At 43.0% G+C, this 23459-nt stretch overlaps 1 protein-coding gene across 2 annotated transcripts; it reads right to left on the bottom strand.

The window, feature by feature from the left end:
- Window positions 1-279: 279 nt before the first annotated feature.
- LOC123764698 (phosphatidylinositol phosphatase PTPRQ) lies at window positions 280-22564 on the bottom strand. 2 transcript variants are annotated; one of them, XM_045752716.2, is made up of 8 exons: window positions 15653-15961; window positions 14717-14999; window positions 11465-11755; window positions 10761-11042; window positions 9051-9341; window positions 7716-7997; window positions 6110-6400; window positions 280-1413 (listed from the first exon to the last, which is right to left on the bottom strand). In XM_045752716.2, exons 2-8 carry the CDS (start codon window positions 14961-14963, stop codon window positions 1379-1381), a joined length of 1719 nt encoding a protein of 572 aa, XP_045608672.2. In that variant the 5' UTR covers window positions 14964-14999; window positions 15653-15961; the 3' UTR covers window positions 280-1378. The 2 variants fall into 2 exon arrangements, with proteins under 2 accessions (XP_045608672.2, XP_069158620.1); XM_069302519.1 differs by lacking the exons at window positions 10761-11042; window positions 11465-11755; window positions 14717-14999; window positions 15653-15961 and adding exons at window positions 17683-17937; window positions 18668-18704; window positions 20319-22564 and having other exon boundaries at window positions 9051-9338.
- Window positions 22565-23459: the final 895 nt, after the last annotated feature.

Genomic DNA, 23459 nt, shown 5'->3' with positions numbered 1-23459 from the left:
CCTACAGAGGTTGACAGTCCTTAAGTCCTACACCAGTCCAAACACAAGTTTGTTACACGCGCCCCACTTGGAGTTGAATGCTAAAACCAGATGAAGCCTCAAACTTACTCTTTAACGTTTACTGATGGGTGAAGCCAACCCTCTGAGGCTCTGGACTGATCATCTCATCCGCTGTTGTGACCTCTGATCAAGAAGTCTAACTGGACTTGTATTATTTATTAAATTATGAAGAGCTGTAATATATATCAACGCAAAATAAATGAAAAAAAAAAAAAAACGTTTTTAGTCAGTATGCACAACCTGGTTTATTTTCACATAACTCATTACAAAAGTTCAATGAATATACTATAAATATATTTTCCTCAATCTGAAGGCCAAGACCCCTGGAATTTAAAGCCGAGATTTACTTATATAAAAAAAATATATTATAATTAAGCTGATTCAATATTGCCTTAAGTTTTACTCTGATAAATAAAATACAATATTTTTCCCTCTTACATTCATATAACTATTACCTTAACTGCAAAACACAACCAAAAGTGAACATTTGTCTTAAAATAACATTTTCATTTCATAGAATTTGAAATTTAAAATATTAAAAAACAAAGTCTCTCTCTTTTAAGGTATTGAAATGTGTGAACTTTATCATTGAAATATAAAATTAGGAGTCTCTGTCTCCTTCGATAAATATAAAGCATTACTATATCAAATTGAATATACTTGGAGGAACTAATCCTTTTATTGTTAATGTAAACATTTATATTAGAATAACAGCAAGAAATGTTACTTATTAAACATTCTTGAAACCTATAGACATATTCATACCACTTGAAGAACCATGCTTTCTTAAATTAATTCAAAATTATATTTATAAGCTTAGGAAGAAGGCCTTTGAAACGCATCAACAGCACGTGCCTGATTGGTTTCGTTTTACAACCTAAAATTTATGTTATTTCCAAGTTATATCTTCGAATAAATATAATATTTTTTTTCCTTTGCTCTATTACTGTACTGACTGGCCACACGTCCAGACAAAATAGTGTGGTCAGTCAGTTTTCTTACAGTAATGGTCTTATCGTGGCAAAATTTTGATGTATGAGTTATCTGTATCACCCAGGGCGTTCCGTGGACACGTGTTTATCTTTCGTCTTACAATGGACCTTTAGGCTGTTCCAGTTTACACATCTGTCTCTCCTATGGCACTCTATAGACTTTTATCTCGTCGTATCCATAGTAATTATTTGCAGATCAGTTCATGTCCTGATGTCTGCCTTATACAGAGCCTCTGTGGACGCTTGTCCTCACGCTTGTCATGCTAAGGCTTGTTAACTTCAAGCTTGATGAACTGGTTTTTTATGACAGCCAAGGTGTTGACAGCCTACGCATCTGCTTTGGATTCGACATCAAACATTTCTGAAGAATAAAGATAATTTTCGTTACTGTTTGAAATTATAAAGTATTTAATAACAAAATAATACATTATTGTCATTTAGTGGGAGTTTCCTTTAGCTCCCGTTTGTAACAAAACTGACTATTCCCGAAGACTCGTAAAAATATGGTTAAGTAACTAATGCAGCTGAAACTAATTATCAAAGGAGTCCAAGCGCTTTGTTGAAAAGTACTTACGAATATTTTAGTTCTGAACTAATAATCAGTGTGAACAAAGATGTATTGAAGGCATGGCTAAAGATACGTAATAACGACCTAAATACTATTGAGGGCCAGTTTAGACGTTTGTAACATTATACCAAATTTTTAATAACTTACAAAATTACATGAAGTTTTAGTAGATAAAAAAATATAATTTCCGACGATAGGTAAAACATATGATGTGTTTGTGAATACTATCGAAAATGCTACACTATTCAAGCATGTAGTCACCATTCAAAATGCTACACTATTGAAGCATGTAGTCACCATTAAAAATGGCAATAAAATTGTAATGTCTATTAATATGTTTCAGTAAAAGTGGCTTTAAGCAAAAGCATTAAAGAAGGATGTCATGTTATACGTCATGGCTTGTCAACAGCGGGCTAGGAACTCTACGGTGGACTCCGTTGAGGAATACGTTTCTGTATTACAACGTTGAAGGTAAAGTGTAATTTTAGGAGTGAAAGTCTGCAAGGTAATATTAAGGAAGTCTAACATACTGGTATGTGTTGAACTATACAAGCGAATATGTGAGGTCGGTCAGTTATAAAATGGCAGGATACACCTACGGCCTATTACGAGCTATGCATGCCCGTGCCACTTCTTGGGTGATTTAATCTTTATCAATCAATCTATGGCCTGAGCATAAAGTCTTAGGACCGATACTCGCCTAGTTGTGCTTCTGAGGGTTGAGCTTCGACTCTTTGGTCCCGCCTGTAACTGCCAAATAACCGTTGTGAGGAAATTAAATGTTCCAATACACAAATCTTCCCGGTGAATGTTGTCGAGGCATTAAAGATTCGCCTGGGATGGTGATGAATAAGCAGGTAATCATAACCTTAGATGAGGCACATGAATACCGCAATAGTAGACCTCTTGCTTCCTCTATCAGGCCAAGAGGGGACGTTACTGTTTTGACAATACATTCAATAAGGTAGTCTTTTTAGACTTTAGTCTTTCAATAAGGTAACAATTTGTAGTCTCCGTGGTGTAGTGGTAAGACACTCGCCTGGCGTTCCGCGAGCGGTATGTCATGGGTTCGTATCCTGGCCGGGGAGGATTTACTGGGCGCAAATCCTTAACTGTAGCCTCTGTTTAACGCAACAGTAAAATGTGTACTTGGATGAAAAAACGATTCTTCGCGGCAGGGGATCGTATTCCAGGGACCATAGGATTAAGGACTTGCCCGAAAAGCTACGCGTACTAGTGGCTGTACAAGAATGTAACAACTCTTGTATATATCTCAAAAAAAAAAAAAAAAAAAAAAAAAGAGGGTCAATGTGTACTCTACACGTGGATAATGAACATAGTTTATTTCATATTATCGTAGTTGAAAATTAGACGTCAAATAATCCCATTAGACGACTCGATAATGGTCAAGAACAGACCATACCTTTATTTTGAGATCACTGATTTGCGTGTCTGATGAATATAACTCATCCAAGAGAAATGTCAATCAAAAACTACACTTGGGGAGAAAAACTTGGAAGATGAGTTTGGATGCTGACGATCGGGCGAGGACTCCGGGCGAGGAGTATATTTGGGAGATCTACAAGCAAAGGTTGGTTCCATGGGTTGTTATAGCCGGGGGGAAGGGTTGTAGAGATAAGCTCCCACAGCCTGTAAAGTGCCCCTGATGGCGTGCGTCTCAAATAGCCTCTGACAACCCAGTCCAGCTCCTGGCCTGCACGTGTGGCTTAGCCTCTAGGCCTGGCGGAACTACTTCTACCAACAGAAGGGGCGAAGGCGGACCTCTGGCGCCTTAAAACCAGTTGCTTCGGGCAGATGGGACTCGTTAGCCTTGGAAGGCAGCTCGTCTAAGGGAAGAAAAAACCCGAATCCAAACCTCTGTTGTCTTGCGGCTAAACCCACTCATGGGAAAGGCTTCGGGAGCCAATCCCGAGGAAAAATCCGGAGTCGGAGTCCCTAAAGCAGTTTTCAGCTGTTTACAGCTACATTCTAGCAACTCCAGCAACGACACTGGTGCCAAGCGTATCGGCGCCTGTCCTTCCCTTGGATCACATCAGTGGCGTGGAGAGAGTGGATCTGCTGTATGGGCAACAGTCAGTTCTCCATAATTACTGCCCAGGCCTGTGCCCTGGAGAGGACACTCCATCATCGCTTTGGCGATGGCTCAACACGGGCCATTGTGTTGGTCAATTGGCGGAGAGTGAGGCGCCAGGGGTTGCTTTCGTCGGTGGGAGAAATCATCCGATTTCATTGGATGATTTCACGATTTCACAAACTGCGAGGCGCTGTGCTAACGATTACTGGTTCCGACTCTGTTCCGGCATCCAGACTGCGGCCACCGTCGACAACATAAGAGGCATGTACGAAGGGATCAAACAGGCAACAGGCCCTACACAAAACAGGACGGCTCCTCTGAAGTCAGCCACTGGAGAGATCATTAAAGACCGTGATCAACAGATGAATTTCTGGGTGGAACATTACTCCGAACTCTACTCCCGAGAGAACTTGGTCAGTGTAGAAGCCTTGGATGCAATCGAGTGCCTGCCCATCATGTAAGAACTTGAGCCTTGAAGTGACTGTGGAAGAAGTTGAAAAGGCACTGGATTCACTTTCCTCAAGGAAGGCTCCAGGAGACGACGGGATTCCACCTGAAGTTCTCAAGTGCGCTCGTGGAACACTTAAAACTGAGCTTCATGAACTTCTGTGCCAGTGCTGGAGGGAGGGCTCGGTGCAACAAGACATAAGAGATGCAAACATCATCACTCTCTACAAAAATAAAGGTGACAGAAGCGATGTCAACAACTATCGCGGCATCTCCCTCCTCAGCGTCGTCGGCAAACTCTTCGCCAGGGTCGTCTTGGTCAGGCTTCAAATTCTTGCTGAAAGAGTGTACCTTGAGTCACAGTGTGGTTTCCGAGCAGAGAGGTCGACCACTGACATGTCAACACCACCTCAGTGGAGAACACCACTGACATGGAGTTCTCCCTGAGACAGCTTCAAGAAAAGTGCAGGGAGCAGAGAAAAGCCTTGAATATCGTCTTCATTCACCTTACAAAGGCCTACGACCTCGTGAGCAGGGACGGACTTTTCAAGATCTTGGTCAAAATTGGGTGTCCACCCACCCTACTCAGCATGATACAATCGTTCCACAAGGACATGAAGGGGACAGTCATGTACGACGGCTCAACTTCTGAACCATTCAACATTAACAGTGGTGTTAAACAGGAGTGCGTTCTTGCTCCAACCCTGGTCGGCATCTTCTTCGCGATCCTCGTCAAGCATGCCTTTGGAACAACCACAGAGGGCATCTACCTCCGTACAAGATCTGATGGAAAGCTTTATAACCTATCCAGACTCCAAGCAAAGACGAAAGTTCCTCTTCGCCGACTACGCAGCGATCACCACACACGCAACAGAAGGCCTGCAGCAGCTACTCAACCGCTTTGCCGCTGCCTGTTCCACATTCGGCGTGACAATCAGCCTGAAGAAGACACAGGTGATGGGACAAGACGTCAGTGAGCTACCCTGTATAAACGTCGCAGACTATGTGCTGGAGGCAGTTCACGAGTTTGTGTACCTGGGCTCCACAATCTCAGACACCCTTTCCCACTGAGCTCAACAGGCGTATCGGGAAGGCCGCAACAACACTAGCCAGGCTCACAAAGCGCGTTTGGGAAAATGCCAAACTGACAGTACACACCAAGGCACAAGTCTACATGGCATGTGTGGTGAGTACACTTCTCTACGGCTCGGAATCCTGGACCCTGCGCTCTCCTCAGGAGAGACGGCTTAATACTTTTCACATGCAAAACCTGAGACGCATCCTTGACATCACGTGAAAAGACCACGTCACCAACAACACAGTATTCAAGAGAACAGGATTCCTTTCAATGTTCACTCTCCTGAAGCAGAGACGCATGCGATGGCTGGGACATGTCACACACATGGAAGATGGCCCGCATACCGAAGGACCTCCTGTATGGAGAACTGTCATCAGGAAGGAGACCCACCAGAAGACCTCAGCTGCGTTTCAAAGACGCCTGTAAACGTGACCTCAAGCAGATGAACATCGACATCAACACTTGGGAGGCAGCAGGTGCGGACAGATCTGCCTGGAGATGCAAGGTACAGAAGGGACTCCAGCAATTCGAGGATGAACTGAAGAAGCAGGCGGAGGATAATTGACTTCACAGGAGGTTTCGACCACTGTCAGACGCACCCGCTTCAGTGTTTATTTGCGCTTGCTGCAGTCGGAACTGTCATTCTCGGGGTTGGCCTTCACAGCCACAGCAGGCGTTGCATCCAACTAGACTACAACAACTAGACATCCAGGGGTACAACTCCATAACCCCACGGGATTGACGGATGCCTACTACAAGCAAGGGTTACAAGGTTGACAATGGTGTTGACGAGACCTGCATGTTAGGGTGAGAAAGCTGATCAGTGGCATGATGACATAATCAATCAAGTAAAGACCAATTAAACCTACTATCTGGAGACGTAACCACCCAGCAAAATAATGGTGTACTCAAGCCTCCGTAAGTGGCGGCTCTTATCTCAGCGGTGACGTTGGTGTAGAATTGGACATCATAGAGTGTATCTTGGTTAGACGTGGTGAAGACTTCCACTGACCCTTCCTCGTCAGTCCACAGCACGTCCCATGTCCACACGACGCTGTGGTTGGTGATGCCACACGCAAAGTCCGGGTCTTTCCACTGGACTTGCACTGTTCCTTTTTCTTGTTCAGATATTTCGCAATCTTGTGGTGGTGGTGGCAGCACTGTGGAGAAATATAATGATTCTAAATCAATATACAAATATAATATCCAAATGTTTACTGTGGCAGTGACAGTGCGAATATATTACTGGTTTACATTTAAAAGCAGGCAAGAATTTGGCTAATACAGCGCTCACAGAAAATTAAAAAACTGAATCTGCCAATATAGACGAAAATGTTTGTTTTCTTTATGAAGCCAGACGTCAGACCAAACTTTGAAGGGTGACTGGTGGTTGTTGGGGGATGGTCATGGGAAGGGTCGAGGTGGACCCCTATGTACTCTTTGAAACCAACTTCTAATTTTACAAAATTCCACACGCAATTCTGACCAAGATTAATCCAGAATTTTAGGCTAAGCATGATTAAATGTATTGAAGATGGTGACAGGGATGAACAGAAAGTTATGAAGGTATAGAAGGTGGTGAAAAGTAGGGCAAAGAGTAAGGAAGGTGAAAGGTAGGGAATATGGTGAAGGGTCGGTAAGGTGGTGAAGGGTCGGTAAGATGGTGAAAGGTAAAGAAGGTAGTGAAGAAAGAGCAAGACAGTGATAATGATTACTGTGGTAAAGACAGTATGTAGTGATGATGGTTGGTAATGAAGAAAGGTAAGGTAATTATGAGATGAAAGCACTAAGCCATTATGACTATATATCACTTTGAAGGAGTATAAGGCCAAAGACATGGAATGGGACAGAGGAAAGGAATGGTGCCCAACCTCTTGGACCAACGGGGATCGAACGCCGACCTGCTAGAAGCGAGTAAGACCTCCGTTGTCCCGACCAGTCGAAATAGTTGAGCGAGGTTGGTAACGAGAATGGTCGTGTGTAGTATTGATAGTTAAAGGGTTGAAGACTGTGTATAGTTAAGATGGTTACAGTTATTTATGTATATATATATATATATATATATATATATATATATATATATATATATATATATATATATATATATATATATATAATATATATTTTGCCAACCACAGTACTTTGGATAATAAAATTTCAAACAATTGGACACTAGGAGTCTCGAACCGCCGACCCCAGGAGCGGGAGAGAGAAGCTCTACCAACTATGCCATGGACCGCCTTCTGGAATCCTTCCTTATATATGTTGCCCATGGTACAATTCACCGAGCCTGTCTCCCACTCCTGGGGTAGGGCGGTCTCAGACGCCTACGCAGACGATGAGTCACAATAACGTGACTGAAGATATAATGACCAAACATCACACCACAAAATGGAGAAACGACGACGTGTCGGTCCGTCCTGGACCATTATCGTAGTGCCCAAGTAAACCATTATATTATTCTGGCATACTTACCGTTTCCGGAGATGAAAACACTGCTTTCTTCAGACTCCGGTCCATATCCTACTACAGTTCTAGCTGCAACACTAAAATTGTAGCTCTCACACTGATGCAAGTCTTCAATCACAGTCGTGAGTACTGTTCCATCGACCACAGTCTCAGTAGAGCCTTCCTCATTCTTGGAGGTAATTTTATAATTTAGGATTATTCCATTGGCGTCAACAGGCGGTATCCAGGTAAGGGTCGCTGAGCCAGCTTCATACGAAGCTGTGTTCACGATAACAGGAGCCCCGGGCTCTGTGAGAACAATGTGTAGAGGTAATTATCAGGATGGAACGATAAGATTATCTCAAGATAACCTCAAGAAGCCAATATGGCTTTAAACCAAAACAAAATAGAAGACTAAGCAAATTGAATAATTATACAAATTGAATAAGTTTCAAATTCTGTAAACAACCTGAATAAAGAAATACTACTGAAATTAAGATGCTGATAAAAGGAATAAATGACAGGTTTACAAAGTAAGCGTGAGATGGCTGGATTATTTCCAGTGAAGGTTAGACATTATATATATATATATATATGCAGCAATGATCACAAAAACACTGATCCAAGTATGCAGAATAACCACATATGAAAAATAGAAAATGCTTAACGCGTTTTCGGCTAATTCGCCTTCATCAGAGCAAAGTAGAATCATTCTACTTTGCTCTGATGAAGGCGAATTAGCCGAAAACGCGTTAAGCATTTTCTATTTTTCATATGTGGTTATTCTGCATATATATATATATATATATATATATATAATATATAATGTTTTGTGGCGTATAAATGGAACTGCCTCTCATGGGCCGTATACCTTCAGCAGAGTCCTATAATTTTATGTGAGGGAGTCCATGGTACAGTAAGATATACTGAGTGTGTGAGGGAGACAATGGTTAAATACATTATATGTTCATACATATTTTACAAAATGACTGGTGAAATATATCATATTTAACAATTATTGATGAAAATATCATACATGGCAATATGATTAGTAAAATATTTCACATAATGCAGAATAACTGAGGAAACATTGAAATTAAATTTCGATAAAGCCAATGTAGTTTAATTAAAATATTCAATATGACTTCGCATCGGTATTTTGACGAGATTTGAGAAGTAAACAAAGGTTGGGAGGTTGATTTTTTTTTTGTATGACACCGGCACGTCAAGGTGAGAAGGCTGACCAGTGGTGTGTAAGAAATTATCAAAAGAAGGCACCAAGCCGGATAGCCTGTGAAGCACCATCAATCAGAGCTTTGATGTCATCAAGCAAATAAGACAACTTCAACAAAGAAGACGTACTATCTTGAGACGTAACCAGCGAGCAGATTAGTGATGCACTGAAGCCTACGTCATTGCCGGCGCTGATCTCAGCGGTGACGTTGGAGTAGGGTGTGACGTCACTCAGTGTGTATTGGTTAGACGTGGTGGAGGTTTCCACTGACCCTTCCTCGTCACTCCACAGCACGTCCCACGTCCACACGATACTGTGGTTAGTAACGCTACACTCAAAGTCCGGGTCTTTCCACTGGACTTGTACTTTTCCTTTAACTTGTTCAGATATTTCGCAATCTTGTGGTGGTGGTGGCAGCACTGTGGAGAAATATAATGAATCAAGATTAATATAAAAATTAAATATCCAAATGTCATCGGTGGCTGTGACAGTACGAATATATTACGGGTTTATATCTATAAGTAAGGAAGAATCTGGCTGGTACAGCGCTTACAGAGAACAAAAAATCTGTTAATATAGACGAAAATGTTTGTCCGCGTTAGGAGGTCAGACGTTTGGGATTAACGGCTAGTCAGACCAAACTTTAAAGGGTGACTGGTGGTTGTTGGGGGATGGTCATAGGAAGGGTCGAGGTTGATACCTATGTACTCTTTGAAACCATCTTCTAAATTCTCAAAGTTTCAGACACAATTTTGACTAAAATTAATTAAGCATTTTATGCTAAACATGATTAAATGCTCGTTTGTCTTACGTAGTTTATTAATGATGACTGAGTATTGAAGATGGTGACAGGGATAAATAAAAAGTGATGAAGGGTATGGAAGATTGTGAAGGGTTGGGAAGGTGGTGAAGGGTAGGGAAGGTGGTGAAGGGAAGGGAAGGGAAGGTGATGAAGGGTAGGGAAGGTGGTGAGGGGTAGAGAAGGTGGTGAAGGGTAGGGAAGGTGGTGAAGGGTAGGGAAGGTGATGAAGGGTAGGGAAGGTGGTGAAGGATAGGGAAAGTGATGAAGGGTAGGGAAGGTGGTGAAGGGTAGGGAAGGTGGTGAAGGGTAGGGAAGGTGGTGAAGGGTAGGGAAGGTGGTGAAGAGGAAGAAAGACAGTGATAATGGTTACTGTGGTAAGGACAGTATGTAGTGATGATGGTTGGTAATGAGGAAAGGTAAGGTAATTATGAGGAGAAAGCACTAAGCCATTATGACTATATAGCACTTGGAAGGTGTATGAGGATAAAGACATGGGATGGGGACAGAGGAAAAGAATGGTGCCCAACCTCTTGGACCAACGGGGATCGATCGCGGACTTGCAAGAAGCGAGCAAGACCAGTTCAAGTATTTGGTAGAGGTTGTTAACGATGATGGTCGTGTGTAGTATAGATAGTTAGAGGGTTGAAGTATAGTTAAGTGAATATAGTGAACTATAGTGTGTAAATTGCCAACCACAATACTGTGGATAATAACACTTCAAACACTTGGACACCAGGAGTCTCGAACCACCGACCCCAGGAGCAGGAGACAGAAGCTCTACCAACTATGCCATAGACAGCCTTCTGGAATCCTTTCTTATAAAGATTGTCCGTGGTACAGTTGACAGGGCCTCTGTCTCCCACTCCTGGGGTGGGCGGTCTCAGACGCCTACGCAGACGATGAGTCACAATAACGTGGCTGAAGATATAATGACCAAACATCACACCACAAAATGGAGAAACGACGACGTGTCGGTCCGTCCTGGACCATTATCGTAGTGCCCAAATGAACCATTATATTATTCTGGCATACTTACCGTTTCCGGAGATGAAAACACTGCTTTCTTCAGACTCTGGTCCATATCCTACTGCAGTTCTAGCTGCAACACTAAAATTGTAGACCTCACACTGATGCAAGTCTTCAATCACAGTCGTCAGTACTGTTCCATCGACCACAGTCTCAGTAGAGCTTTCCTCACTCTTGGAGGTAATTTTATAATTTAGGATTATTCCATTGGCGTCAACAGGCGGTGTCCAGGTGAGGGTCACTGAGCCAGCTTCATACGAAGTTGTGTTCACGATAACAGGAGCCCCGGGTACTGCGAGAACAATGTGTAGAGGTAATTATCAGGATGGAACGCTAAGCCAATATGGCTTTAAATCAACACAAAATAGAACCTTAAACAATGGCTTCAAATTGAATAATTTTAAAATTATGTAAACAAACTGAATAAAGATATACTACTAGAAATTTGGATGTTGATATATGGAACAAATTACAGGATTACAAAGTAGGCGTGAGATTGCTGGATTATTTCAAGTGAAGGTTAAACATATATGTGAGTTTTGTTGAGAATAAATAGAACTGCCTCTCATGGGCCGGTAGACCTTAATAGAGTCCTTTACTCTTATGTGAGGGAGTCCATGGTACAGTAAGTTATACTGGGTGTGTGAGGGAGTCCATCAATCAGTGCTGTGATGTCACTAAACAAATAAGACAACTTCAGCAAAGAAGACGTACTATCTTGAGACGTAACCAGCGAGCAGGTTAGTGATGTACTGAAGCCTACGTTATTGCCGGCGCTGATCTCAACAGTGACGTTGGAGTAGGGTGTGACGTCACTCAGTGTGTATTGGTTAGACGTGGTGAAGGTTTCCACTGACCCTTCCTCGTCACTCCACAGCACGTCCCACGTCCACACGATACTGTGGTTAGTAACGCTACACTCAAAGTCCGGGTCTTTCCACTGGACTTGTACTGTTCCTTTTACTTGTTCAGATATTTCGCAATCTTGTGGTGGTGGTGGCGGCACTGTGGAGAAATATAATGATTCAAGATCAATATAAAAATTAAATATCGAAATGTCTTCGGTGGCTGTGACAGTACGAATATATTACGGGTTTATATCTATAAGTACGGAAGAATCTGGCTGGTACAGCGCTTACAGAGAACAAAAACTCTGTTAATATAGACGAAAATGTTTGTCCGCGTTAGTAGGTCAGACGTTTGGGATTAACGGCTAGTCAGACCAAACTTTGAAGGGTGACTGGTGGTTGTTGGGGGATGGTCATAGGAAGAGTCGAGGATGAACCCTATATACTCTTTGAAACCATCTTTTAATTTCTAAAAAAATCCAGACACAATTTTGACTAAGATTCATCCAGCTTTTTATGCTAAACATGAAGTGTAGGGAAGATGGTGAAGGGTAGTGAAGATGGTGAAGGGTAGAGAAGGTGGTGGAGGGTAGATAAGGTGGTGAAAAGGGAGAAAGACAGTGATAATAATTACTGTGATAAGGACAGTATGTAGTGATGATGGTTGGTAATGAGGAAAGGTAAGGTAATTATGAGGAAGGGAACCATCAGGAGAAAGCACCAAGCCATTGCGACTATATAGCACTGGGAAGGGGTCAGGATAAGGATTTGGGATGGGACGGGGAGAAGGAATGGTGCCTAACCACTTGGACGGTCGGGGATTGAACGCCGACCTGCATGAAGCGAGACCGTCGCTCTACTGTCCAGCCCAAGTGGTTGATTGTAATTATGAGGAGAAAGCACTAAGCTACTATGCCTATATTGCACTTAGATGGTGTATGAGCACAAAGACATGGGATGGGGACAGAAAGAAGGAATGGTCCCCCACCCTCTTAAATCAACGGGGATTGAACACCGACCTGCATGAAGCAAACGAGACCTCCGCTGTACCGACCAGTTCAAGTAGTTGATCGAGGTTGGTAACGAGGATGGTCGTGTGTAGTATAGATAGAGGGTTGAAGACCGTGTATAGATAAGATGGTTAGTAGTAGGCATTCATCAGTCTCAGGAGACTACGGAGTTGCGCTCTGGTTGTCGGTCTAGAGTGGCCTCTCCAGGGCACAAAGCCAGGGTAGGTTGATGCGGGCGAGAAGCTGTCACCCATGCAGCAGGTCCACCCCCCTCTCTCCAAGGTGCCGAAAGTCTCCAATGGAAAGACAAACGCCAATACAATTAGTTTCGTCGCCATCACAGGAACCGTCAGAACGAGGTTGAAGGCAACAACGAGCTGCCCCCAGGGGCTCCAGCTCCGGAGATTACCTCGAAGTTGGTAAAAGAAGGCACAGGGACTCCAAACTCGGAGACCGCCGTGGTCGGGGACGGAGAAAAACCACCCCAGCAAGGGCAAGAACGACCTGAAGCAGAGCTTGGGCTGCACGAGCCCCTGGAGGTGAACATCCCAGCCCCGCACCTACAGTTTCCAGACAGAGATCGTCACAGTCCCCTTTCACCCGAGGCCGGCTCCTTTCATGACCCAGAGGAAGGAAAAGTAATAATTAATCGTCCCCTCGTAGTCCCTACCATTCCCCCCCTCCCCCGTATTCTTGTCCTCCTCACTATCCCCCACTCCCCTGTCCCCTTGTCCTCCCCACCATTCCCCCTTCCCCTGTCCCCTCGTCCTTATCATCCCCAACTCCTCTGTCCCCTCGTCCTTATCATCCCCAACTCTTCTGTGCCCTCGTCCTCTCCACCATTACCCCTTCCATTGTCCTCCCCAACATCCCCCACTCCCGTCCCTTCGTCTAAACCACCATTCCCCACTCCCTCGTCCGATGCATTCCCAAATGATCTGATGTTCCCATCAGAAAATTGGGAACATCATATGATCTGATGTTCCCATCACTGAAATATAAGAAAAACAGTTAAAAAAACGAAATGGTAAACATGAAAAAATAAAAAATAAACTATACTCACAAAATGAACGGTATGGTAAACAACACAGCTCAATTCCAACACAATGTCACACAAAATAAATAAATCGAAATGGAAATAAATTGGAATCTAGGAAGAATCAGTTTGTCAGTGCACTCCGAAACATTGAAAAGGAATCGTAACATAATTAGTATAGCGTGTGTTGCTATTACGTGCAACAGATGGCACTGTTTAAAAAAAACATGTTCTACCAGTCACAGGTGAGGCCTGTATATAGTAGATATATTAAAACATGCACATATTCGAATGGAATGTTGTGTTAAAATTTCAAAGCAATCGGTGAAGAACTTTTGGAAATTACAGCATGTGTTGCTCCTATATCGAACAGATGGCGCTGTTTTTGTTTTTTAAACATGTTTTTTCCTGTCACAGGTGAGGCATGTATATAGTAGGTATATAAAAACACGCGACTATTCGAATGCAACGTGGTGTCAAAATTTCAAAACAATCGGTAAAGAGATTTCGAAGATTTTCGTCGCACGAAAAACACATGAAAAACACAGTTTTCAAAAAAGGATGTTTTTTCCAGTCACAGACGTGACATCTATATAGTATGTATATAAAAACCCGCTCGGATGCAAATGGAACGTTGTGCGAAAATTTCAAAGCAATCGATGAAGAACTTTCGGAGATTAGCGATTTTGAACAAACGAACATTTCCATTTTTATTTATATAGATTGTCAACCACAGTACTGAGGATAATAAAATTTCAAACACTTGGGCATTAGAAGTCTCGAACCACCGACCCCAGGAGCGGGAGAAAGAAGCTCTACCAACTATGCCGCGGATAGCCATCTAGAAGCCTTTCTTATACAGGTTGTTCGCGGTACCGTTGACAGGGCCTGTCTCCCACTCCTGGGGTGGGCGGTCTCAGACGCCTACGCAGACGATGAGTCACAATAACGTGACTGAAGATATAATGACCAAACATCACACCACAAAATGGAGAAACGACGACGTGTCGATCCGTCCTGGACCATTATCGTAGTGCCCAAGTGAACCATTATATTATTCTGGCATACTTACCGTTTCCGGAGATGAAAACACTGCTTTCTTCAGACTCCGGTCCATATCCTACTACAGTTCTAGCTGCAACACTAAAGCTGTACATCTTACACTCGTGCAAGTCTTCAAACACAGTCGTCAGTACTGTTCCATCGACCACAGTCCCAGTAGAACCTTCCTCACTCTTGGAGGTAATGTTATAATTCAGGATTATTCCATTGGCATCAACAGGCGGTGTCCAGGTGAGGGTTGCTTGAGCCAGCTTCATACGAAGCTGTGTTCACGATAACAGGAGCCCCGGGCTCTGTGAGAGCAATGATGTAGAGATTAAAAGGACGGAACGCTAAGCTAATATGTCTTTAGTGAACACAAAATATATTAAACAATGGATACACACTGAATAAGCTTAGATTAAACATTTGGTGTGGAAATTGGGTTACTGATTTACGGAATAAATTTTCAAGTGAAAAAAATGTTGCCTTAACATAAAAGGAGGGACGAAGGATGTCATGTTATACAACATGACATTGCAAAAGCGGATGAATAGGACTCTTTGGTTTTCTCCGTAGAATAATACTTGAGAATATATTCCACGTGTTATTCAACACACTAGTGTTGTCTTCATATTGAATTGCTCAACCAAAGAATCCTCTGGTATGATTAATTGATGAAGATTAAGCCACCCAAGAGGTGGCACAGCAAGAATCTGCTAAGCTCTGGTATAGGCCATCTACGAATATTTATTGTGCAACTGGGGTGAGGTGGATTACACTTGGGGAGAGAATGTTGGTAAGTTAAGTGATGGATGCTGACGATCCCACACTTGTCAGAGAGAGTCCTGATAAGTGTGTTAAGAGACTTAACAGTGACGGGATGATACCACTTCAGGGTGAGAAAGCTGATTAGTGATATGATGATCTATATAAACAAGAAAACAAACTTAAAACTAAAACATACTATCTTGAGACGTAACCAGCGAGCAGTTTAGTGATGTACTGAAGCCTCCGTCATTGCCGGCGCTGATCTCAGCGGTGACGTTGGAGTAGGGTGTGACGTCACTCAGTGTGTATTGGTTAAACGTGGTGAAGGATTTCCACTGACCCTTCCTCGTCACTCCACAGCACGTCCCACGTCCACACGATACTGTGGTTAGTAGCGCTACACTCAAAGTTCGGGTCTTTCCACTGGACTTGTACTGTACCTTTTACTGGTTCAGATATTTTGCAATCTTGTGGTTGTGGCGGCACTGTAGAGAAATATAATTTTATATCAATATAAAAGTAAGTCATATGTCGGAAGACCTTACATTTAAAGAGCACAATAAAGTAGCCTTCACAACTGCAAGAAAAAGGACAGGTTGGATAACAAGAACTTTTCACACTAGAGATGCTGTACCGATGATGATACTCTTCTAAGACACTAGTGCTCTCTAGAGTGGAGTACTCTAGCACAATGACAGCTCCTTTCAAAGCTGGAGAAATTGCTGACCTGTAGAGCGTGCAGAGATCCTTTACTGCTAGAATCCACTCGGTAAAACATCTAAACTATTGGGACCGACTAAGGAGCCTAAATCTGTATTATCCTTGAGTGCAGGCGTGAGAGATACATAATAATTTACACATGGAAAATAGCAGAGGGGCTGGTCCCAAATCTGCACACAGAAATGTGTGCAGGTTTGAAATACACATTTCAAACGCATGCGCATACGCATTTCTGTGCACAGGAATAACAGCAAAAGAGACCAGAAGGCATAGCATGATGTGCAGAATACCCCCGTTGAAGAGCAGAGGTGCAACAGGTACTTTGAGAGAGAACTCTATCAACATCAGAGGCCCGAGACTGTTCAACACGCTTCCACTACACATCAGGGGACATAACTGGCCGACCCCTCACAGTGTTCAAGAGAGAACTTAACAAACACCTCCAAAGGATGCCTGATTAACCAGGCTGTGACTCATACGTCAGGCTACGAGCAGCGGCGTCCAACAGTCTGGTTGACCAATCCAGCAACAAGGAGGCCTGGTCGACGACCGGGCCGCGGGGTCGCTGAACCCCGAAATCACCTCAAGGTAACTTCTAGGTAAGTATTCAACATGTCTGTGTGACAGTGACAACGAGAACATATTAAATGTTAAAATGCATAAGCAGACAAGATTTTGACTTATACAGTGTTTACATACAGCAAAGGTTAAAACCCATAAGCACATAGGACTTACAAACAGCCAAACGGAAGGAAATTCATATATTTTGTTGGTGGAGGCGGGATGGGTAATTACTTGGCTGAGGATTCCTCTTTCTGGATTTTAAACGTTTACAAACACTAAGATGAGAGTTGACTTAATCTGTAGATGGGGGGGGGGGAGAGTGAGGTCAGGGAGGTGAAGGTGAGGTCAGGGAGGTGAAGGTGAGGTCAGGGAAGTGATAGTGAGGCATTTACTGTAAATATATCTGGTTGGAATCTGGGATTTTTATTGAACTAATAAAACTGATGTGCTGGCTTGTGTGGAAGGTAGTTAGCGGAGTCGCCTCACAACCGAGAGGACCCGAGTTTGATTCCCGAACAGAAGTTAGGCAACTGTTGTGGTTTGCATCCTGGGAAATCATCACACGGTGCCTCTGTTAACGCAGCAGTAAACAGGTACCCAGGAGTTAGCCAACTGTTGTGGGTTGCGTCATGAGGAGAGTCCTAAGTCGTTGGACTTAACGGGGCCCCAAACCCTAACCCTTGAAAACCCTAACAAGCTTCCTCTTCCTGACAATTTGGAGGGGGGGAGGAAGGGAACCCTTCTAAGGAGAAATGAGTTTAAGAATAGTGTAAGGAAATTATGATGGCTCATTCAAATGTAAAGTAAAACGTCATAAAAAAATGTTCTTCCACGACCAAAGTAGTTTGAAATACAATTTTATGATATTTAATACATTTAAATCCACGAATAAAGTAAAATACATCAGAAGATGTAATCTCAAAGATCCCCAATAACACTTGCCTGATGACTGTGTTTTTCCTTGAGCTAAGGGGCCAGGATATTGATTATCCCTGTAATAAGATGTCACAGTGACGATATATGAGGAGCACACTTGCAGGCCCTCAGCAACATAAGAGGTGTCGTATACAACCTCACTAATACCACCGAAAACGTCGACCACATAATGTTCAGGAGTGAGTGGTGGCGGGTCCCAGGACACCAGGAGGGACGTTGTCGACGCCCCGATCACCGTCACGTTCTCTGGCGGCCCTTCACCTGAGGAGAACAATGCTCTGATTATTTGGTCTGGGAGTGACAGAGAAGTAACAGTGCAATAAGTTACACTGAGGGTTTTAAGAACTCAGTGGAGTAATAAATTTATGTGTTTTGACTGATTTTTGTCTTCCAGATATCTTAGTGACCACAATAACTGCAGGATTGACTTGTCTGAGTGTGGCTACGTAACCTGAGAGAGAGAGAGAGAGAGAGAGAGAGAGAGAGAGAGAGAGAGAGAGAGAGAGAGAGAGAGAGAGAGAGAGAGAGAGAGAGAGAGAGAGAGAGAGAGAGAAAGAAAGAAAGAAAGAGAGAGAGAGAGAGAGAGAGAGAGAGAGAGAGAGAGAGAGAGAGGAATGTGATGTTGCTGTTAGATCATGATTATTGTCTCATATTTATGATATTTTGCCTTCGATAATGAGAGTAGATGCTACTTGGTAGTAGATGCTACTTGGGTAGTAGATACCCCCCCCCCCGTCTTGTGAGACCTGCTTGTGAAAGCTTCTCTCTCTTATTGTATTTATTTCCAGAGAGCTGTTTTGTCCTTAAACATGACTTGTTACTCCCATTTCAAATAATTATTGATAATATTTTTTTTTATAATTAATTCATAATTCTAATTCTAATTAATTATGACTAAATTAACGTTAACCATTATGTACGAAAACAATGAACTGCAGCAAACAAATATTTAAATATTGTGTATTTCTTTGTAATGATCTGTAGGACTTACCATCAACTCTTGGAGAGAAGCGTTCTTGGTATTCTTTCTGGAAAAAAAAGCAAAGACGGAATTATACACTAAACTTTGTAGTTAACTAACTAACTAACAGTTAGTTAGGTTAACTAACTGATCAGAAACAACTAAGGTATACTCACGCTTGTTGCCTTGTGCAGCTAGTTTAAGCAACTGATTAAGAAGCCACATTTAGGGGGGGAGGGGGAAATGTGTACTTAAAAGACACTTCTATTAATATTAAGTTCCTATAAGCCTTTCAACCGTTCTCCTTGTAAATATAATCACAACCAGCTGGCCGCTCTCGTCGTTAACAAGGAACTTGATGAACAACATCAATGGGTATCTGATCAACCGAGTTGTGATTCGTACGTCAAACTGTGTGCAACAGTGTCCAACAGTGTAGTTGACCAGACCGTCCACCAGGAGTCCTGGTCAGAGAATGTACAACAAGGAACCATATCAAAGTACCAGTTTTGTAGGTCAAAATATCATGTGTATAAATTGCTTTGCAGAACCTCTGGGTCTTAAGTTAAACTTTGATACATAATATAATATAATGAAATTCCTCTCTTCTACAAAGTTAATAATAAAAGGAATAGGAGGAAAGGGAGCTGGGATATTAGGACAGGGAGCTGGGATACTAGGACAGGGAGCTGGGATACTAGGACAGGGAGCTGGGATACTAGGATAGAGAGCTGGGATACTAGGACAGGAAGTTGGGATATTAGGGCAGGGAACTGGGATACTAGGACAGGAAGCTGGGATATTAGGGCAGGGAACTGGGATACTAGGACAGGGAGCTGGGATACTAGGACAGGGAACTGGGATATTAGGACAGGGAGCTGGGATACTAGGACAGGGAGCTGGGATATGAGAACAGTGAGCTGGTATAGGGCGTAATAAAAAAAACGGTACCCAAGCACTTGAACCATCGGGAATCGAACGCTGATCTCCAAGAAACATGGCCCCGCTGAACCAACGCGTCGAAGTGGAAAGACAAACACATATTTAATTTACTGTCCAATAATATACATTACTGTATGGGGGAACCCGCCGTTAGCAGGGATACTTTTTTAAGTCATGAGAAAATTGTCTGATGTCCCTTTTAGTGTATAGCCGTTGATGAGGAGCAAATGTTAAGCTAATATGACTTTGTAGTTAGTGTGTAACATATATATGAACAATATAATAATAAAATATAAATAATTGTCCCAGTCCCAAAGGTTTCATCTCCACTGACTACATGACTGTGTGTGTGGGCCTGCCCTGACCAGCCCCCACCCCATAAAGGGGAGAGGCACGGTGGCCGACCCTGTTTCCCTGTCAAGGGGCGGCACAGTGACCTATTTGGACACTCTTATGACCGTCCCCGACACACCCGTCACCCTTGGACAGAACCAACACACATTTATGGTACTAATATGGGTTAAGCAGTTTGTTACAGCAAGGTTTCTCTTAAGTCTGGGGCTTCCAACACTTTATCAAGAGAATAACAATATGCTGGAAGAATCTTAGTGAGGATAGAGTCTTGTATATTGCTGAGCTGGAGTTTGTTATCAATGAGGGGGCTGTAATGTGGTGAAGGTGATTACAGTGATGGTTGCGTGTAGTGTAGATGGTTACAGTGGTTATTTGGTAGTTATACCTGTAGCTCCTCACTGTCCTGGGCGGCAGCTGCCAGAAGCTTGATGCATAACAGCAACACAGACCAGCACAGCATGTTGCTGTTGTCTGTCGTGCTGCTGCTGTGGTGATGAACTGGCTGTGGTGCTCCTAGCTGGGTGAAGGACTGACTATGGTGCTCCTAATTGAAGTGATGGACTGGCTGTGGTGCTCCTAGCTGTGGTGGTGGACTGACTGTGATGCTCCTAGCTGTGGTGGCGGACTGACTGTGGTGCTCCTGGCTGTGGTGGCGGACTGGCTGTGGTGCTCCTGGCTGTGGTGGTGGACTGACTGTGATGCTCCTAGCTGTGGTGGTGGACTGACTGTGGTGCTCCTAGCTGCGGTGAAGGACTAGTTGCAGTCTGCGATGCTCCAGTTATGGCTGGCCTTATCGCATTAATCATATCGTCTCCTGAAGTTCCCACGATAACAGAGTTTCTCGCTGGCGAATGTCGACATTATTCCCGGGAAATTTGTTCTTCCTTGTTATGTGTATTTCCTTATACAATTCCTGAATAAGCAAAGGCAAGGAATAAGAAGAATTTCTTAATAAGGTATCAGGAGAAAGCACAGCCAGTATGACTACATAGCACTTGAAAGGAATATGAGGACAAGAAGCTAGAATATTATGACCGGGAGCTGGAATATGAGGACAAGTACTGGGATATGACAGCAAGAACCTGGAATATCAGGACAAGAAACTGGCATATGAGGACATAACCTAACCTGAGCTAACCTAACCTAACCTAAGCTTGTCTAATACAGTATTGTTTGTATAACGCTGAACATAGAGTAGGACGCTTTGAATTATGGAATGATCGATCCTGCGCACCCACAAATAACTGGATGTGAAACGATTAGTGGATAGTCAGCAAGGTAAATATCAGAAAAAAATGCTAAGACATTACGACTATATAGCTCTTGAAAGAGGTCAGGATACGGATTTGGGATGGGACGGGGGGGAAGGAATGGTGCCCAACCACTTGGTCGGTCGGGGATTGAACGCCGACCTGCATGAAGCGAAAACCGTCGCTCTACCGTCCAGCCCAAGTGGGTGCGTCATGCAGAAAAGACTTCGTAGCAGCTTCAGTAGAAAATAAGACTATATAATATTTTCCTCAGAAGCATCAACTAGTGACTGTTAAACTTGTATTATAGAACATCTCCTTGAAAGGAATTGTTTAGCAGCCAATGTCCCTCATAACTACATCTTTCATCTCCTCATAGCGAGAGGTTTAATTTTCCTGATCCCTCATAATTATAGCTTTTATCTCCTAGGAAGTTTGATTTTCCTAGTCATACACGATTATAGTTTTTATCTCCTTTTAGGCGGAAGTTTAACTATCTTTATCCCTCATAATTATAGTTTTAATCTCCTTTTAGACGAAGGTTTAACACTGCTGATCCCTCATAACTAAAGTCTTAATCACCTTCTAAAGGGAGGTTTAACACTGCTGATCCCTCATAACTATAGTCTTAAACACCTTCTAAAGGGAGGTTTAACACTCTTGATCCCTCATAACTACAGTCTTAATCTTCTAAGGAGAGGTTTATGTCTCTTCATCCATCATAACCGTATTTTCTTCATCAGGCAGCTGCGAGTGTTAACTATAGCGATCAGAACTGTCTGCAGTAACCTGGTGTTGTTGGCCAAGACGGCCTCGGGGTTCAGGGAAGTCGGTTTCTGCTTCTCTCTCACTCAACATTGTGATTGTGTCGTCCTCCTATACAGTGTCTTCGTCGTTGGTGGTGTTCATCTAGCTAGTGCCTGCCTGGGGGGACTCAATGGAAGATCCATTTGATATATTTTTAATCTTCGCTTCATCGAGTGTGTTGACGTGAGTGTTGTTAGTGAGGTACACAATGAGTTTGAGGTTGTCATTGAGTGCTTGAGCTCGGTTGGTGTATGAGCTTCCTAATAACGTCTCGCGAGTGAGGTACAACTTGGCTAATATTTTCTTGAATTTGATTATTATTATGCTGTACACTATTCCTTCTTCTGACGTTCGAGGAAATTTCACTTCGGCATTGAAGACCTTTTTATTATTCTTCAAGAATGAAGTCAGCCTGAAGGGTGACTCAGGCAGTTTCTTCTTCCTTCTGAAGCAACACAGGAAACGCTTCCTATGTTTTTAGTACAAACGCAATTGAATATTCTGTATATCTTCCGCTTCCTTAAGAAGCTCAATTTCGAGGAAAGCGACATCTACTTCACTGTCATTGGTGACTTTTCCTTGAAGACAACTTTCATTGTTATTCATTATATATTATTGCTTATTCTTAGCCATGGATTCCTAAACAATAATCCTTAAAAATTTATTACTTAGGATATGATGACGGCGTAACTAGTAAACAAAACAGTCGGGTTGTAAATTAATAGTGATGTTGGATTCCCTCGGCGAGGACAAGTGTTGTGTTGTGTGTTGTAGCTGTGAGGCGGCTAGGCGAGGTTAACTAATTATTAGTGAGAAAGTTGAGCTGAGGACAAAGAGCTGGGATTTGAAGACAAAGAGTTGGGACATGAGGACAAGGAGCTCAGATATGACGACAAGGAGCTCAGATATGAGGACTAGGAGCTCAGATATGACGACAAGGAGCTCAGATATGAGGACTAGGAGCTCAGATATGACGACAAGGAGCTCAGATATGAGGACTAAGAGCTCAGATATGAGGACAAGGAGCTCATATATGAGGACAAGGAGCTCAGATATGAGGACAAGGAGCTCAGATATGAGGACAAGGAGCTCAGGTATGAGGACAAGGAGCTCAGATATGAGGACAAGGAGCTCAGGTAAGAGGACAAGGAGCTCAGATATGAGGACAAGGAGCTCAGATATGAGAACAAGGAGCTCAGATATGAGGACAAGGAGCTCAGATATGAGGACTAGGAGCTCAGATATGACGACAAGGAGCTCAGATATGACGACAAGGAGCTCAGATATGAGGACAAGGAGCTCAGATATGACGACAAGGAGCTCAGATATGACGACAAGAAGCTCAGATATGACGACAAGGAGCTCAGATATGACGACAAGAAGCTCAGATATGACGACAAGGAGCTCAGATATGACGACAAGGAGCTCAGATATGACGACAAGGAGCTCAGATATGACGACAAGGAGCT

This window comes from Procambarus clarkii, chromosome 48 (genome assembly GCF_040958095.1).
Source record: "Procambarus clarkii isolate CNS0578487 chromosome 48, FALCON_Pclarkii_2.0, whole genome shotgun sequence".
Classification (NCBI taxonomy): Eukaryota; Metazoa; Arthropoda; class Malacostraca; order Decapoda; family Cambaridae; genus Procambarus; species Procambarus clarkii.
The sequence above is the reverse complement of the archived record's forward strand: the minus strand, read 5'-3'. Positions and strand labels throughout refer to the sequence as shown.